The 19,775-nt window shown below is 35.9% G+C and overlaps 1 protein-coding gene across 3 annotated transcripts in view; it reads right to left on the bottom strand.

Annotated features, from left to right (window-relative positions):
• LOC150096609 (retinoblastoma-like protein 1) overlaps positions 1-19,775 on the bottom strand; it is a 488,590-nt gene that overhangs the window by 154,598 nt on the left and 314,217 nt on the right. For 2 of the 3 annotated variants that reach the window (XM_090408756.1, XM_090408758.1), the window contains 2 exons: positions 17,961-18,200; positions 10,898-11,148 (listed from right to left, as the gene is read on the bottom strand). In XM_090408756.1, the coding sequence (XP_090264882.1) occupies positions 10,898-11,148; positions 17,961-18,200 (491 nt within the window). The remainder of the gene's footprint in view (positions 1-10,897; positions 11,149-17,960; positions 18,201-19,775) is intronic. The other variant, XM_090408757.1, reaches the window with a different exon arrangement.

Genomic DNA, 19,775 nt, shown 5'->3' with positions numbered 1-19,775 from the left:
GCCCATTCCGTTTAAGTGACCATACCACCTGAGATCAGCTCTGCTAATGCATTATTGGATGTTGTCAAGTTCTTTCCTAATATACTCGTTTTTAATATGATATTGCCGTTGATGCCATCTGTTCACACCTCTAATCTTTCTCAGGACTATCATATCTGCGGTCTCTAGTCTTTGGTCAAGTGTTTTACTACTGACCCAGCTCTCAGATCCATAAGTTAAAACTGGTTTGAACACTGCCTTGTATACAGCTAATTTAGTGTTCCGACTAATTTCTCTCTTATTCCATATGAATTTATTCAATTGACTTCATACCATACCAGCTTTGCTGATTCTGTTGTCTATTTCTATATTTAATTTACCATCTTCAGTAAAAATCGTGCCTAAGTAGCTGAAATGTTTCACTTGTTCCACAGGTTCTCCATTCACAACACAGTTGACATTTTCAATGATTTTGCCTATTTTCATTGTCTTTTTATTGCTGACCTTCATACCATATCTATTAGAACAGCTATTCAATTTAGTCAGAGAACCTTGCAGACATGTAGTGGATTTATTTAGAAGTATAACATCATCCGCATAAAGCAAAGAGCTGACATTAACATCTCCAATTTTGATATCATGTTTAATACCACTTTAATTCATAATGTGATCCATATAGATAATGAATAACAGAGGGGATAACGTACATCCTTGTCTCACACCAGATTTAACATTAAATCATCTTCCTGTACTTCCTTCAATTCTAACTGCGGAATTACAACTCAAATAAAGACTAAGTATTGCTTGATATAATGTCCCATTGACACCATATAACTGCAGCGTATCAAATAGCTTCTCTCTTGACACCTTGTCATATGCCTTTTCCAAATCGACAAAACTCAAATACAGATCTTTGTTATATTCCCATGCTTTCTCAACTATTTGTGGTAAAGTGAAGATCTGATCCTGACAGCCTCTATTTGGCCTGAATCCAGCTTGTTCTTCACCAATTCTTCTCAACCGTTTCTCAAGTATACTTGCATAGATCTTGCCATGAACACTCAGTAGGGAAATACCTCTGTAATTCTCACATTCAGTTTTATTTCCCTTTTTATATATGGGTACTATGAGAGCTCTACTCCAATCATCGAGAATTCGTCCCTATGTCCAGGCTTTCTGAACTATGCAGTGCAGCCACTGTAAGACTCTTATACCACCATACGTCAGCATTTTTGGTCGAATATCATCTACCCCTATGGCCTTGCCACATTTGAAGCCTTTGATGGCTTTTTTTACTTCAAGTATGGATATGTATTCCTGACTGCATGCCTGGTCAGTGTTTTTGACCACTGTGCTGTCATCACTGATTGTTTCATTTACCAGTTTTTCAAAGTAATTACTCCATACTTCAAGGATATCTTTTTCTCCCATTTTCATGTCACCTTTATTATCTCTAACTCCTTTTACAGAACTCTTTCCTCCATTCCTAAGCTTCTTCAACAACCTTCAGAATATTTTGCCACCTACTTGATATTTATTTTCTATATTCTTGCCAAAGTCCTCCCATGACTTTTTTTCAGCTAGTTTTACACACTCTTTAGCTTTCTTACATTTGTCTCTGTATTCTATAAGCGCACAAGCTGACTTATTTGACAAGAACTTTTGATATGCTTTCTTCCTTTCCTTCACTGCCTCTTTAACTTCCTGTGTCCACCATGGAGTTCTGATTTTTTTATCCTTACAGACAACCTCACCACATGTATCTCTGGCAGAATCAATCGATGTTTTCTTCAGAGTTTGCCACTGAATCTCCAAGGTTAGATTTCTGTTCTCAAACTCTTTCAATTTTTCTTCAATAATCTTTGTGTATTTTAGTCTGCAGTTCACATCTGAGAGCTGCTCAACTTTTATTCGCTTTAAAACTTTCTTACATGTTATTCTTTTCAATATGAAATTCAATTTTATCTTGCTCAAGACTAAATAGTGATCAGTTCCAATTTCAAATCCTCTGTACACTCTGGTGTCCTGCACCAGGGAGAAAACATCACTCTCAACAATAACATAGTGAATGAGACTTTTCTTATTCCTTGCCTCTTCTCTCCATGTGAATTTGTGCACATTTTTATGTTGGAACATGGTGTTAGTAATAACCAGTCCATGTCCTGAGCAGAAATTCAACAGATATTTGCCATTATTATTAGCTTTGCTTTTTTCTCCAAATTTTCCAAAAATATTTTTGTATGTCTTGCAATAATTTCCTACTCTCCTATTTAGATCCCCAACAAGGACCAACTTTTCCTTTTTCATTGTGTTAGTTGCTTTTTCTAAAGCCTCAAAAAATTCCTCCACTTCTACCTTAGTAGAACCTTCTGTTGGACCATAGGCACAAATAAGTGTCATTGTCCAGTTCCCCATTCTCATATTTGCCCACATTACTCTACTTGAGACTGCCTGCCATTCAAGAAGATTAGCCTCGTATTTTGTGTTGAATACTATGGCTACTCCTTCTTTTCCTTGATTGTCATTGCCTGTATATAACATTTTGTATTTATTGCTGAGAAAGATGTCACCAGTTTTTGACTTTTTTGTTTCAGTCACCCCTATTATGTCGATCTGGTACTTATCTAATTCCTCAGCTAGCTCCATTTCTTTCTTTGGCATTCAGGCTTCTTATGTTGATAGTACCGATCTTTAGCTCTGGTGATGTTGAGTTGGGGTTTATTTTCAGATTTGTTCTAGTAGCTGACTTTTTGCTGTTCGCCCTGGTTCCCTGGCGAAAACAACGGGGGTGGGGGCGCCTTGTTTAACCGGGTGATGCCCCAGCCAGCATGAAATTCTGTCATGTCGTGTCGTATCATCATTTTTTTTTTTTGGTTTAACCAATAAGAATACAATTTGGTCGGCTAAATCCCAAATTGCCAGCCCATCCTTGTTCGTTCTGTATCCAAGTAGATACCCAACAGGGTGCACCACAAGAAGGTGAGGATTGGACATTAGGTCAGAAGCCCTGGTCGGTTCTCCGCATTCCTTTAAATGCTATGTGGAGGTCTCCTCTCAGTTATACAGCTTTGACCCTTAAGCACCCCTTTCTGTGGATTATCAGTTCATAAGAAAGATTCCAGTAATTGGACCACATGTTTATTACGATAAATAACAATAAAAAACAACCCGACAAGTTTCTTAAGTCGTATGACTTACATCTTCAGGGGTCAAAGGTAACTAAAAGTTAAAACACACGAAATGAGAAATTACTCAAAATAGTTCATTCTATGTAGTTGTCTAACTATTAATTAAATTGAATATCCGAATGTAGATTCAGGGCAATGCTAAGTTTGAACAATGCTGGATGCTGTCATGTTGTGTTGTTCATGTTGTCCGAGGTGTGACTTGGGTATATTTTTTTATCAATGCTGACCAAACTTGGTGTTGAATTGCGTTGGAATTCTAAGCATGTTTGCAGCTTCTTTAAATTTCCTTATGTAACAAATTTTTTCAATACAAGACATGTTTGTTTTTTGCCACTATACATTATGGCCGGTGGAAGTTGTATGGTATGCTCAGGCTGATTTGTTTTCTCTTTTTTTTTTGCACGTCTTTTTGGTGTTCGTTCATGCGAATTTCCCCTGATCTTCCCGTCTGGCCTACATAGCAGATGCCACAGGAAGAATGAATATTATATACACCTGTTTTTTTTTTTAAGGATGATGTGGGGGTTTTGGGGGATGTAGAGATCTTGAAATTTTTTCAACGGTAGAAAAGCCACTTTGATGTTATGTTTGTTTAGTAATTTAGTAAGTTGTATGGTATGCTCAGCCTGATTTGTTTTCTCTTTTTTTTTGCACGTCTTTTTGGTGTTCGTTCATGCGAATTTCCCCTGATCTTCCCGTCTGGCCTACATAGCAGATGCCACAGGAAGAATGAATATTATATACACCTGTTTTTTTTTTTTAAGGATGATGTGGGGGTTTTGGGGGATGTAGAGATCTTGAAATTTTTTCAACGGTAGAAAAGCCACTTTGATGTTATGTTTGTTTAGTAATTTGGCCATTTTGTCTGTAACATTCTTGAAATCTTGCTTTTGTGAGATGATTGTAGGTTCTGGATTTTTTTGATAGTCTTCGGTTCATAACCATTTTTTTTTTTTAGGATCTGTGTTAAATGTTGAAGTTCTTCATTTCTTTGCTTGAAATATTATATGCTCTGTGCCTCAAGGTTTTAATTAAACTTATCTTTTGCGAGGGGTGGTGGTGTGAGGCTGCATTAAGAAATCTTGCTGTGTTGGTGGGTTTTCTATAGATGGAGAAGGATAATTTATTATCTTTTTCATTGATTTGTATTAGGATATAAAGAAAGGGAAGTTTTTTATGCTCTTCTTGTTCCAAAGTAAATTTTATGTTATTGTGTATATTATTCAGGTAATCTTTGAAAGCAGTTAGTTACTCTGTTGTTCCTGGCCATATGATTAAAATATCGTCTACATAGCGTAGCCAGATTTTCGGTTTTTTATGATAATTGTTTAAAGCATTATTTTCAAAATGTTCCATATATAGGTTAGCTAAAGCCAGGGAGAGTCCATAGCCAATCCTTTTTGTTCCCAAAATTTGTTTCGATACATGAAAAAAAGTATTTTTTACGCAATGTTTATAAAGTTCTACGATGTCTGGAGGAAAAAGGTCTTCAAGGAGATTCACTGTTTCATTTCTAAGAACATTTGTAAACAGGTTGATTACATCCAAAATTGCTAAGATGTCTGAAGGTCCTGGATGAGATCTGATAATATGGAATTTGCCTGGTGATGCATCAGGCAAATACATCAGATTCCATCCATATACAGAGCACAGCATTACTATCACAAAGCAAATTACCACCCAGGAACCTATCTTACATGGAATACACAGCCCTCAAAGAACTAAAATCAGACAAAAATATCGTTATAAATAAGGCGGATAAAGGGAATGCAATGGTAATTTTGAACTCAGGATTATAACAAAAAATGAAAACTCTTCTTGAAGATACTAATACCTATACACCTTTAGACAGAGATCACAGCTGGCGAGCTCACAATAAAACCAATGATCTAATTAAAAAGATACCAATTGGACTGAAGAACTAAAAAGAACTCTACAATCAAAACACCCATTAGTTCCAAGAATATATGGTGTTCCAAAAATACACAAGATAGGTATTCCTTTAAGACCGATAGTGGATGGAAGAGACTCTCCTACCTCCAATCTGGCAAAACACCTCACCAGCATGATCTTACCACACATAGGAAAAACAAAATCTTTCATTAAGAACACTACACATTTTATTGAGAAGGTAAAGGATATATGCATAGAAACTTCAGACATTTTAGCAAGTTTGGATGTAATCAACCTGTTTACAAATGTTCCCAGAAATGAAACTGAATCTCCTTGAAGACCTTTTTCCTCCAGACATCGTTGAACTTTATAAACATTGCATAAAAAATACTTTTTTTCATGTATTGAAATAAATTTTGGGAACAAAAAGGACTGGCTATGGGCTTCCCCTCCTTGCTTTAGCTAACCTATATATGGAACGTTTGTAAATAATGCTTTAAACAATTATCATAAAAAAAAGAAAATCTGGCTATGATATGTAGACTATATTTTCATCATATGACCAGGAACAACAGAGGAACTAACTGCTTTCAAAGATTACCTGAATAATATACACAATAACATAAAATTTACTTTGGAACAAGAAGAGAATATAAAACTTCCCTTTCTTCATATCTTAATACAAATCAATGAAAAAGATAAATTATCCTTCTCCATCTATAGAAAACCCACCAACACAGGAAGATTTCTTAATGCAGCCTCACACCACCACCCCTCGCAAAAGATAGGTTTAATTAAAACCTTGCAGAACAGAGCATATAATATTTGAAGCACAGAAAAAGAAAGAAATGAAGAACTTCAACATTTAACACAGATCCTAAAAAAAAAAAAAAAAAATGGTTATGAACCAAACACTATCAAAAAATCCTGAACACACCTCCCACAATCATCTCACAAAAGCAAGATTTCAAGAACACAATCAGGCTTCCATACATCAAGAATGTTACAGACAAAATGGCCAAATCACTAAACAAGCATAACATCAAAGTGGCTTTTCTACCGTTGAAAAAATTTCAAGATCTCTACATCCCCCAAAACCTCCACATCATGCTTTAAAAAAACCAGGTGTATATAATATTCATTGTTCTTGTGGCATCTGCTATGTAGGCCAGACGGGAAGATCAGGGGAAATTCGCATGAACAAACGCCAAAAAGACGTGCAAAAAAGAAGAGAAAACAAATCAGGCTGACCATACCATACAACTTCCACCGCCCATAATGTATTCTGGCAAAAAACAAACGTCTTATATTGAAAAAAATTGTTTCATAAGGAAATTTATAAAGTAAATTCTGCAAACATGCTTAGAATTCCAACGCAATGCAACAAAATCCAGGGCCTAATTCTACACCAAGTTTGGTCAGCATTGATAAAAAAATATACCCAAGTCAGACCTCGGACAATGTGAACGTGAACCACACAACGTGACAGCATCCGGCATTGTTCAAACTTAGCATTGCTCTGAATCTACATTCGGATATTCAATTTAATGAACGGTTAGACAACTGCAAAGCATGAACTATTTTGAGTAATTTCTCATTTCGTGTGTTTTATCTTTTAGTTACCTTTGATCCCTGAAGATGCAAGTCATACGACTTAAGAAACTTGTCGGGTTGTTTTTTATTGTTATTTATTGTAATAAACATGTGGTCCAATTACCGGAATCTTTCTTATGAAGTCTCGACGAATTTGTCATTTTCATGTTTGCCTACATCAGTCAAAAAGATTATCTTCATGTTTAGTGTCAAATACTATAGCTACTCCTCCCTTTTCCTGATCATTGCCTAAATATAACATTTTGTAGTTATTCTTTAATTCTGCTAGTTCCCTTGTTTTCTATTTATACTTCTTATGCGGATTGTAGCTTATCTTTTATTCTGTTGATTTTGGGTTTCAGTATATGCTTTTTCACTGTTAGCTGTTTTCACTCATTCCACAATGAAAACAACAGGATCTGTTTTAACTTGGCAATGGGTCCAGCCAGCATGACATTTTATCATGTATTGCCATCACTGTCTTTTGATTTAAGCCAATGCAGAGTACAATTTAGTCAGCTAAATTTCCAGCCCATACTAAAAGGTGAGGACTGGACATTACCCGAGAAATCAGTTGGTTTTCTGCATCTATTAAAATTCCATGTGAAGTTTTTCTCACAGTCATTTAGTTTTGATCCTTAAGCAACTCTTTATAATGGAATTAGATATCACCTGCAGAAGAACAGATTCTTCATGGAAAGATTATATGAAAGAAACTGTGAAGCATTGCTCTATCACCCAAATCTTAAGCGATTTGATGATTTTCTTTACCCCCCTCCCCACTGAGGAAGATAATGCTCGTTAGAATGACTATGAATTTTATTTTTTGTTATTGTATCAAGGGGTGCTTAAGGGTCAAAGCTGTATAACTGAGAGGAGACCTCCACATAGCCTTTAAAGGAATGCGGAGAACCGACCAGGACTTCTGACCTAATGTCCAATCCTCACATTCTCGTGGTGCACCCTGTTGGGTATCTACTTGGATACTGAACAAACAAGGATTGGCTGGCAATATGGGATTTAGCCGACCAAATTGTATTCTTATTGGTTAAACCAAAATAAAAAATGATAGTACAGAGGATTTGAAATTGGAAGTGATCACTATTTAGTCTTGAGCAGGATAAAATTGAATTTCATATTGAAAAGAATAACATGCAAGAAAGTTTTAAAGCGAATAAAAGTTGAGCAGCTCTCAGATGTGAACTGTAGACTAAAATACACAAAGATTATTGAAGAAAAATGAAAGAGTTCGAGAACAGGAATCAAACCTTGGAGATTCAGTGGCAAACTCTAAAGAAAACATTGATTGATTCTGCCAGAGAGGCATGTGGTGAGGTTGTCTGCAAGGATAAAAAAATCAGAACTCCCTGGTTGACACAGGAAGTTAAAGAGGCAGTGAAAGAAAAGAAGAAGAAATATCAAAAGTTCCTGGCAAATAAGTCAGCTTGTGCTCTTAGAGAATATAGAGGCAAATGCAAGAATGCTAAACACTGTGTAAAACTAGCTAAACAAAAGTCATGGGAAGACTTTGGCAAGAATATAGAAAATAAATATCAAGAAGGTGGCAAAATATTCTGGAGGTTCTTGAAGAAGCTTAGGAATGGAGGAAAGAGTGCTGTAAAAGGAGTTAGAGATGATAAAGGTGACATGAAAACTGGAGAAAAAGATATCCTTGAAGTATGGAGTAATTACTTTGAAAAACTGCTCAATGAAACAAGTAGTGATGACAGCACAGTGGTAAAAAACACTGACCAGTCATTCAGTCAGGAATACATATCCATACTTGAAGTAGAAAAAGCCATCAAAGGCTTGAAATGTGGAAAGGCAACAGGAGTAGACGATATTCGACCAAAAATGCTGACGTATGGTGGAATAAGAGTCTTACAGTGGCTGCACTGCATAGTTCAGAAAGCCTGGACAGAGGGACGAATTCCCGATGATTGGAGTAGAGCTCTCATAGTACCCATATATAAAAAGGGATATAAAACTGAATGTGAGAATTACAGAGGTATTTCCCTACTGAGTGTTCCTGGCAAGATCTATGCAAGTATACTTGAGAAACGGTTGAGAAGAATTGTGGAAGAAAAGCTTGGTGAAGAACAAGCTGGATTCAGACCAAATAGAGGCTGTCAGGATCAGTTCTTCACTTTACGACAAATAGTCGAGAAAGCATGGGAATATAACAAAGATCTGTATTTAAGTTTTGTCGATTTGGAAAAGGCATATGATAAGGTGCCAAGAGAGAAGCGATTCAATACACTGCAGTTATATGGTGTCAATGGGACATTATATCAAGCAATACTTAGTCTTTATTTGAGTTGTAAGTCCGCAGTTAGAATTGAAGGAAGTACAGGAAGATGGTTTAATGTTAAATCTGGTGTGAGACAAGGATGTACGTTATCCCCTCTGTTATTCATTATCTATATGGATCACATTATGAAGGAAAGTGGTATTAAACATGATATCAAAATTGGAGATGTTAATGTCAGCTCTTTGCTTTATGCGGATGATGTTATACTTCTAAATAAATCCGCTAAAAGTCTCCAAGATTCTCTGACTAAATTGAATAGTTGTTGTAATAGATATGGTATGAAGGTCAGCAATAAAAAGACAAAGACAGTGAAAATTGGCAGAATCATTGAAAATGTCAAATGTGTTGAGAATGGAGAACCTGTGGAACAAGTAAAACATTTCAGCTACTTTGGCACGATTTTTACTGAAGATGGTAAATTAAATACAGAAATAGACAACAGAATCAGCAAAGCTGGTATGGTGGGAAGTCAATTAAATAAATTCATATGGAATAAGAGAGAAATTAGTCAGAACACTAAATTAGCTGTATACAAGACAGTGTTCAAACCAGTTTTAACTTATGGATCTGAGAGCTGGGTCAGAAGTAAAACACTTGACCAAAGACTAGAGACCGCAGATATGAGAGTCCTGAGAAAGATTAGAGGCGTGAACAGATGGCATCAATGGCAATATCATATTAAAAATGAGGATATTAGGAAATAACTTGATATTGTCAGCATTCAGGAATGCGTTAGCAGAGCTAATCTCAGGTGGTATGGTCACCTAAACAGAATGGGCGAGGAAATATTAGCAAAACAAGTGTTCTCTGCCAGGTTGGCAGCAAAATGACCCAGAGGAAGACCAAGATATAAGTGGATTGATATGGTACAAAGTGCCTTAGACGACAGAAATATAAGATCTGATAATGTTGGAGTCTTGACAAGTAACAGACTGATTTGGAGGAAAATTGTAGATAGGAAGTTAGTAATGATGTAAATTTTTCATGTAGTACTATATCCTGTACACCCCTTGAGGGTACATGTCAGGAAGTTGATGATGATGATGGTTAATGTATCAAATAAAAAAGAGACTTGCGTATAGACTTGCTCTATTCAAACTCATGATTTTTTTATTAGCATTATTGATTCTTCTGTTATATCAATTAGTCAGTACTTGAATACCAATTATATGGGTGAAAGTTTTACATTATATATTTCCTTATTTTGCTCATGAACACTCAGTTTCTAATCGAATGGCCAGGATTAACACCAAATTAAATGAATTAGGTAGAAAACAATTAAAATTAACACATCGTATCCAGGGAGGAGGTGATAACCAAAACTGTCTGTTCGTCAGCCCCATTAAGATGAAATTTAAACTTAGGTCTCCTTTCCAGACAAGTGGCATGTAGCCATAAATAATTCATGAAAAAAAATGTATAGACAAATTTTTTTTCTGTTTGTTTCCCTTACTTCATTTTATTTTCTTTTTCCACTCTAATTGGCCAAAATTTCTAGACAAGTTTATAACCAATCCTGGATGATTCCATTAAAATGAACTTCTTGACACTCAGGAGTGTTAAATAAATCTAGTGTATTATTCATATGAATAGATATCCATGATGCAAGTCAGAGATAAACATACACTATAAACAATTATCAGAGTAAAACAGAAATGTAGCTTATTAAGTGAATGTGACGGTCAGTTCATTCAGTTCAAAAGTTACTTGAAAGCACAAAATATTTCAAACAAAAACTAGTTTATGATATTCATTAATGTTAAATAATTTTAGTACAAATGTTAATATTTCCTAAAATCTCATTATGAATTAAGTTCAAAAGTTATTTTAAAAGTGCAAAATATTTCAAACAAACACTGGTTTATGGTATCCACTAATGTTAGCTAATTTTATTACAAATGGTAATAAGAGCATATTTTAACCACCAGTTTACCTTCCTGAAAAAAAGACCTAGTGAACCTGTTCTCTTTGGTTTATTATTGGATTTGTTTTCATTTCCAGTTTTACTAGCGGTAGCAGGGGTGGTGGTTGAAGTAGTAGTTCCAGACGTATCTGTATTAGTTACACTGGAAGGTAATGAATTTGGTACTGTTGAAGGTAAAGACTGCGAAGTTGCATTTGAAACAGATGAACTAGTAATTTGGGCCGGCAATATGTAAGTAATTCCATTATCACTCTGCACTGCTACAGCCAAATAAACAGAACAAAAAACAATTATTAATTTGAATCATATTTATTTTCAAATAATTTGCCTCATTACTATAAGTATTTCCAAATTATTTATATAAAGTTAAGTTTGAATATACAGTATGGCAAAAACACCAGTACTGAATAACTACACGATATGTGTTATGGAGTAAATGGGTTTATTAACAAAGAAATATATGTTTACTCATGATATGTACATCCATAACTATCAGTAGAATATTAGTCAAATAAAGCATTACAATGGTAGATTACATGCTCAAAATGGGCACCTTGTCTTTCAAAGGTTTTGTAGCGCATGCGAAGGTTCTCTGTCTACTTGGCTAACAAGGGTCAGGGAATCCGTTGGACACATCATGTAATTTCACCCCTTAGTTCATCATGGTTTGAAGGTGAGTCATGGTGGAATACCCATTCCTTCAACATACTCCAAACGATTGCATCAAGTGATGTGATATCAGGAGAACGTGAAAGGTACAGGAATTTTGCGAACCTCGAAATGGGCGTCCAGGGGAAGTGTTCTGATAAATAGGATCTAGAACCACATGACTGCATGAAATGGAATGTTTTTTGCATGACACATCCTAGGCAAATCCTGGGTGAACGGAACCAAAACATTCTCAATGTAGCATTTGCTATTCAAGGTCACAGTTGCACCATCCTCTTCAATGAAGTAGGGCCCAATCATGCCATGGCCAGAAACTGCACACCACATAGTGCACTTTATCTGAAAACCAGACATTATGAAGGAAGGATGGATCTTCATAGACATTGGCTAGCATGCATGAACAGTATTCCAGCTATGCAGCATAATCCATTGTTGTTAAACACTGACCAAATTGAATGACATACAAAAAGGCACCCAGTGTTCAATGTTGACTGCAAAACTTGCTCCAGCACACACACACACAACAGTAATTGTTGTTTGTGTTAACAGTTCGTGGTTTCCCCGAGTGCCCTTTGCATTGCATCAAAACATCTCGAGTAGGTTGAAACTTCTCGATTAAGGCGATGGTGACATTATTGCATGGGGTATGCTTACATAAATGACGAACAACCTTTTCACATGTCACAAACTTGGACCATTTCCTCTCAACTCTGTATGAACAAAAATAATGTTCAAAGTCAACATCATTGCTACAGCTAAATGTAATGGCATAGACTCTACACATGCTCTTTGGTTTTTTTTTTTTTAAACAAAAGTGACCTCTATACATTAGATTTAACTGTTGTAATAGATATGGTATGAAGGTCAGCAATAAAAAAACAAAGACAGTAAAAATAGGCAAAAGCATCGAAAATATCAACATTGTGAATGGAGAGCCTATAGAACAAGCAAAACATTTCAGCTACTTAGGCACGATTTTTAGTGAAGATGGTAAATTAAATATAGAAATAGACAACAGAATCAACAAAGCAGGTATGGTAGGAAGTCAACTTAATAAATTTATATGGAATAAGAGAGAAATTAGTTAAAACACTAAATTAACTGTATAAACGACAGTGTTCAAACCAATTTTAACTTATGGATCTGAGAGCTGGGTTAGAAATAAAACACTTGACCAAAGACCGGAGACCACGGATATGAGGGTCCTGAGAAGGATTAGGGGCGTGAGCAGATGGCATCAATGAAAATATCATATTAAAAATCAGGATATTAGGAAAGAACTTGACAATTGTTAGCATCCAGGAATATGTTAGTAGTGCTAATCTCAAGTGGTATGGTCACTTAAACAGAATGAGAAGGGAAAGATTAGCAAAACAAGTGTTCTCTGCTAGGTTGGCAGAAAAAAGACACTGAGGAAGACCAAGATATAGGACTGATACAGTAAAAAGTGCCTTAGAAGACAGAAATATAAGATCTGATAATATTTTAGTCTTGACAGGTAGCAGATTGATTTAGAGGAAAATTATAGATAGGACGTAAGTAATGATGCAAGTTTTTCGGTAGTACTATCATATCCTATACATTGTTGAGTCCCCTCCTAATGAGGGGTTATGCAGCCCGTTTGCCATTCCTCTGCTGCATCCCCCTAAGGGTGATATTCAGGGCCGGTTTGCCTGCTTGCGGGATGAAAAACCCCAGATAAACTGGGGGGGAAAACCCTGCTGTCCACACCCAAGACTGGCTAACTTGGCTATGGCTGAGGAAGATCCTCGAGCTCCTCACGTTATCAATGGGAATCGAACCTAGGACACTCCTTCCCCAGGCATATGGCTGTGAAGTACATAGCCACTAGGCTAACTCCACGGACCTGCAATATACACTAAAAAATAATGGTGGTAACCATATGGAGGAAAGGTAGAGATTAATAAAGATAATGTACATGTTGGCCAAGTGGTTAGCATATCCACTCTCCAAGCAATAGATTGTTGGTTCATATCCTGCGATGAGTATGGATGTTTGTGATTGTTATTAGGCATTAGATCAACTTAATGAAGTGTAAGACCATTCCCTGTTTATTTGAGATCTGAAAACGCTTGAAAAGGTTCCATATTTGGTATCAAGGGCAAGGCAAAATCCTTATAGTACTAACATACTATAAGTTCACACCTTTCATAGGTGCAAGTCACATTAAGAAAAAATTCTTTAAATAATAGGTACGTATTATTTAGACACTGTGCAACTTGGAAGGTGACATACTATTTACGAGGGGGAGGTGAAAAGTTCTGATAAACACCTAGAACAAAAATGATATTAAAGTGACTCTTGTTATATATTCTAAAAGAAAAAGAATAAATTATTAAAAGTTGATAAAAACATGGGAGTTAAAGGGCTTCAAGATATGTTCTTTCTTGTGTTTATATCCAGTTGCTTTAATATAATTTTTGTTCTAGGTGGTTATCAGAACTTTTATCCCTGCCCCCCCTTCCTTAGATATCATGCATCAGCAACAGGGAACCAATAATCCACTCGCCACAAGCGTCATCAGAGACAAGTGATGAGTATATTTTCAGCCTAGTTATAGTTCGCCCACCGATTTGAGGTCCCTCGACACTTCTGCGTATGTCAGAAAAAGGAAAATCCATTCCGATAATAGGGTAATCAGTCTGTCTTCTGGGATGTAATAATAAACAAACTCAGTTTGTTTTTATTATTACAGGTCGGAAAATTTAGCTTTTCTTTTACGAACATTGCTGTTTTTAAAGTGTAACTATTTTGCTTGCATAACAGTTGGAAAAATGTACGTAGAGTGTTAATACGTGCAAATACTGCGTTCTACATAAAACAATGTCACTTCGCTCAATGATAAGTTTCCTTTTATTCTGGGACTTTTTAAAACAAAATCCGATTTCATGAAGTATTTTCCTTAAAGTTTCTCTTTTCCAAGGAAAATTAATTTTTTCTTTAAGCACAAGAATCAATTTTGGAACAGTTGGCACTCTTTTCTCGACCACATAAAATTCGTGAATAGCTCTTCTTATAACGTCTACATCAAAATCATTCAAAGCTACGGTTTCGATGGTTTTCTTTCTCTGGCGCTTTTTTTAGGAGATTTAAATTTTGGCTTACCTTCACCTTTTGATTCCCTACGAATTCTTTTAACAGTCGACCCCGATACGCCCGCAATTGCACTTGCCCGTTTTATGACTTGAGAAAGGGGAACAAGAAGACGGCCTTCTGACGATTCTTTTTCGCAGAATGTCAGCACATTATTCAATATTCTTTTGCAAGAGCTACTGAAACTTTTAACAACAGAACTTGTTGACTGTACTGGATCCATCATACAAATTAATAATAAAAAAATAATGCAAAAAGAGAACAACAAAAATCAAACTAGTACTAGTACAGCGACCAATTCGTACATCCTTCATTTCTTTCTCCCCTTCAGCATGAATCGACTATTCTTGGCACCAAGCCAAGAAGGGATCTAGAAATGGTGGGCGAACTATATAAATGCATTAAAAATATTTTCTTTTGTAACTTACATAGCTTTTTTATTTTTAATACATCTCATTCACTCTCAAGTTATCAGGTGCAGTTGATAATGAATCTAGTAAATAAATTGTAATTCCAACCAGGAGATAATCTTACATAATTTTGAAGGAATTAAGATACCAAAATGTCAGTTATTGTTGATGTTATTAAACAATAATTGGTTAAGGAAATCAAAGACTCCAATAGAGTGAGTCTTCTAGATGCTTCTACAGATCTTTCAAAAAAGGAGGAATTTGTTCATTATATTATTATTAAGAGAGACCTCCAGGGACTCATCAAGGGAGACCACATACTACATGCACTATCTATCATACTTATTCTTGTATTCATTCACACTGCTTGCACCGACAACATCCAATGGCAATCCATTCAAATCATGCACCACTCTATGAGAGAAAAATCTAGCCCACATCTCCTTCTTAGTGGCATTCATTCTCAGCTTCCACAGATGCCCTCTTGTCCTTTCCCCACCCTCCATAAATTGAAAAATTCTATCAATTGAAATTATGACCCTTTCAGAAGTTTGTAAGTCTCAATCATATAACCCCTCTTTCTCCTGTTTGCCAGTGTCTGCAGTCTACAAATTCTCAATCTGTCTTCATAATCAGTATTCCATAATCCTGATATCATCTTTAACACTCGACTTTGCAATCTCTCCAATATATCAGAATCACATCAGAAACCAGAAGGACCATACCTGCACACAACAGTCCAAGTGAAGTCTTATCAAGGCCTTGTAAAGAGGCAAAATGATACCCTTATCTTTTTATATGTGAAAGCTCGTTTCAGCATTGCAATCATCTTTTGAGTTGTATTTGCAATCTTTGCTACATGGCCCCTGAATTTCAACTTCCTATCTACTAACACTTTAACTCCTCCCTAGTCTCAGTAACTTCAAGCATAATCCCACCAATATAATATGACATTGGATATCTAATCATGCCGAAGTGAATGACTTTACATTGACATCCATTTTCCCATGCCCACAATTCCAGCCCATTCAAATGATTCCTAAATTTGAATCATGTTAGTAACATAATACAGCAGAGTGGATAAAGAAAATATGGAGTCCTCCCACCAAGAAAATTTTGATTTGGAACCTCCTCCACTTAGGCATGAAGTTGAAAGAGCAGTTAAGCAACTCAACAGCAATAAGGCCCCAGGTGCAGATGAAATCCCAGCAGAGTTAAGGTCACAGGGGATGGAGGGATAAGAGTGTTTCATAGATTGATTACAAGGATATGGGAGACAGGATCATGGCCTAGAGACTGGAAGAAGTCAGTTTTCATAACACTACACAAGAAAGGTGATATGAAGGTATGCAAGAATTATAGAACTATTAGTTTGATATTTCATGGAAGCAAAATTTTATTAAAGATCATGCTAAATAGGATTGAGGCCAAAGTTGAGGCAGAGATGCCCAAGGAACAAGCAGGTTTTAGGAAAGGTAGGCCCACCAGAAATCAGATCCTTTGCCTTAGCCAGATCATAGAAAAATATAAAGAATTCAGACTCCCTCTGGTAATGTGTTTCTTAGACTACTCTGAAGCTTTTGACTGTGTTGAGCATGTGAAACTGTGGGAAGTAATGAAAAGAATGGGTTTTCCTCAACACACTATCAGGTTGATAGCCAACTTGTATAAGGAACAAGAAGCCACAGTAAGAACAGGTGTTGGATTGACTGACTGGCTTCAAGTTGGAAAAGGAGTTAGACAAGGATGTTTACTTTTTCCTCACTTGTTTAGTATATATGCAGAGGACATCATGCATGAAGCATTGGTTGAGCTCAGGACAGGAATTAGGATAGGAGGTAGATTGATCAGTAATCTGAGGTATGCTGATGATACAGTACTCCTTTGTAATGACATGGAAGAACTAGGACTAATTCTTAACAAAGTTAACAAGATCAGTAATAACAGAGGACTTCAACTCAATTCTAGCAAGACAAAGATCATGGTTCTCAAAGGAAAAACAAACAGAGAAGTTCTTGAGAAACAAGTGTAGACTTAATGGAGAAAGAATTGAGGAAGTCAGCAAGTTTGAGTACATGGGATCCATTATTAATGTGAAGAATTGCTGTTCAGAAGATGTCAGAAAAAGGTTAGGAATGACTAAAACAGCAGTCAGAGACCTGTCTAAAATCTGGAAGGATGGATCTATCTCCATGGGAACAAAGTTGAGGATTTTAGATGCAGTTGTTTTTCCAACAGCGACTTGTCGATGTGAGGCTTTGAACCTAAAGAAGTCAGATAAGAAACGGATATCTGCTTTTGAGATGTGGTGTTACAGAAGGCTGTTGAGGATATCATATACCGAAAGGCGTACAAATGAATGGGTGTTAGAAAAGATTAGTAGAACTTTAAGGCTTCTTAAGGATATTGACAGAAGAAAGTTAAAATATTTCGGACACATAGAAAGGATGGAAGGAGGACTTCTCAGAACAGTAATAGAAGGTAAAGTTCCTGGAAAAAGAGGCAGGGGTAGACCATCAATGAGATGGATGGATGGCGTGTGTGGAGTAACTGATCTTCAGAGAGTTGAGGCTGCCAGAAAAGCAAACAACAGGACTAGATGGCGAGGCCTGGTGTGGAACATCACCAAGCATCGGAGTGATGTTACAGCATCTGTAGATGCCCAGTGAACATAGAGAGAGTAACATAAGTCTGATTAGGACCTCTTCATTCTTGGCATGTGGAAACATTTATATCAAAAGAAACCACAACTATATTTCCTTATTTTTGATATTAGAACAATTTACATTCTGGGTATTATTCAAAAATATGTTAAAATTTTATGGAAACATTGTTTTCCCAAGTTTCAGCAAGAAGATAAAATATATATGTGATCTTACTCTGAACTGTTATGGACAACGTCCTTCCTGGACTCATTAGAGAACTATTGGTGACAGTCTGAACAGCTTCTGCCATAGTAGTAGTTGAAGCCTGCGATATTGCTACAGCAACAGTATTAGATTGCGGTTGCGATGGTGAATTTGCAAAAAGTCGTCTTCTTGCTGAAGATGGAGCACTGCCTGTAGAAGGTGACTGAAAGCGATCTGTAATTGTTGGTCCTCCAGGAGATTGGTATGTATCTGAAATAAGTGAAAACGAGTTGAATGAAATAAAACAATGCATTTCCAGAGTACAACTCAACAGATAAGTAATATATAGAACAAATATAATTCATGTGTACAGCAGTTACATTTCAAAATTTGCTCTCATACATTTGAGATATAAACAAACATCTCCATTTCAGATCATACATATATGCTACTCATAACAGTGAAGTATAGAATGAATGCTTCCAAATGCTCCTCCCTCCCTGCCAGGACCTGGCTGCATATGGAATTGAGCCCCACAAAATAAAATAAATTTTCATTCTTTACAAATTGCTCAGCTATTTATAAAGAATGCAAATATAATTTGCACTATTTTCTCTTTCTGAAAAGTTTTATTTGTCACATTTCTCTATGTGCCCTTTTTTAATATAACAATACTCATGACCACAATAAACAATGATTAAAATACTTTTCATTCATCCCTGCATACATATATATAATAATTTATCTGATCTTTTAATCCCCAAAATGGAGGAGTCAATTACAGATATGACCTAAGTGTTGACTAATAGTTCATTAACTGCATGCTGGTATTTTTGAATTTACCAGTTTATCATATTTTCTTCTTCACTATTAAGCCTAATTGCTTGTAGTGACACTGTATTCAAGACCACCAACAGAGAAGAAGCCTAAGAAGATGGTGGTGATGTGTGTGTGGACACACACACACTAGCCATCTTTCTAAGTCTTCTGCTTTCTTTCTCTTGGGTGTACAATTCTTTACCCATCTGTTATCTTGCTTTCTTTCGATATGAGAGTTTTCTTTCTGGGAAAATTATCATTTTACTCCTCTAAATAAATATTAATTTTATGGCTATTTAGTCTATTTTCGTTTAGGAGTGTGCCTTTTTATAATGTATTTGGCTTTTTACTCAGTTCTAGGTCATTACTGAAGTTTTACATAGATAAATATATGAAGAATATAAGGAGGAGGATTCCGGTGATTTGACCACGTTTATTAAGATATATAACAATAAAAAAAAAAAATTAAAAAAAATGACAAGTTTCGTAAGTTGTTTGACTTACATCTTCAGGAGTCAAAGACAACTAAAAGTTTAAACACAAGAAATGAAAAATTACTCAAAATACTTCACCGTCTAACTGTTCATTAAATTAAATATCCGAATGCAGATTCAGTGTAATGCTAAGTTTGAACAATGCTGGATGCTGTCATGTTCTATTGTTCATGTTCATATTGTCCGAAGTCTGACTTGGGTATATTTTTTATCAATGCTGACCAAACTTGGTGTAGAATTAGGCACTGGTTCTTGTTGCATTGCAATGGAATTCTAAGCATGTTTGCAGAATTTACTTTATAAATTTTCTTATGTAACAATTTTTTTCAATGTAAGACATGTTTGTTTTTTGCCAGAGTACATTATGGTTGGTGGAAGTTGTATGGCATGCTAGGCCCGATTTGTGTTCTCTTCTTTTTTTTTTGCACGTTGTTTTGGTATTCGTTCATGTGAATTTCCCCTGATCTTCCCGTCTGGCCTACGTAGCAGATGCCACAGGAACAATGAATTTTATAAACACCTGGTTTATTTA

This window comes from Typopeltis vanoorti, chromosome 18, assembly GCF_054136105.1.
Source record: "Typopeltis vanoorti isolate ZY-2024b chromosome 18, IOZ_Tvanoo_1.0, whole genome shotgun sequence".
Lineage (NCBI taxonomy): Eukaryota > Metazoa > Arthropoda > Arachnida > Uropygi > Thelyphonidae > Typopeltis > Typopeltis vanoorti.
This window is presented reverse-complemented; position numbering and strand designations above follow the sequence as displayed.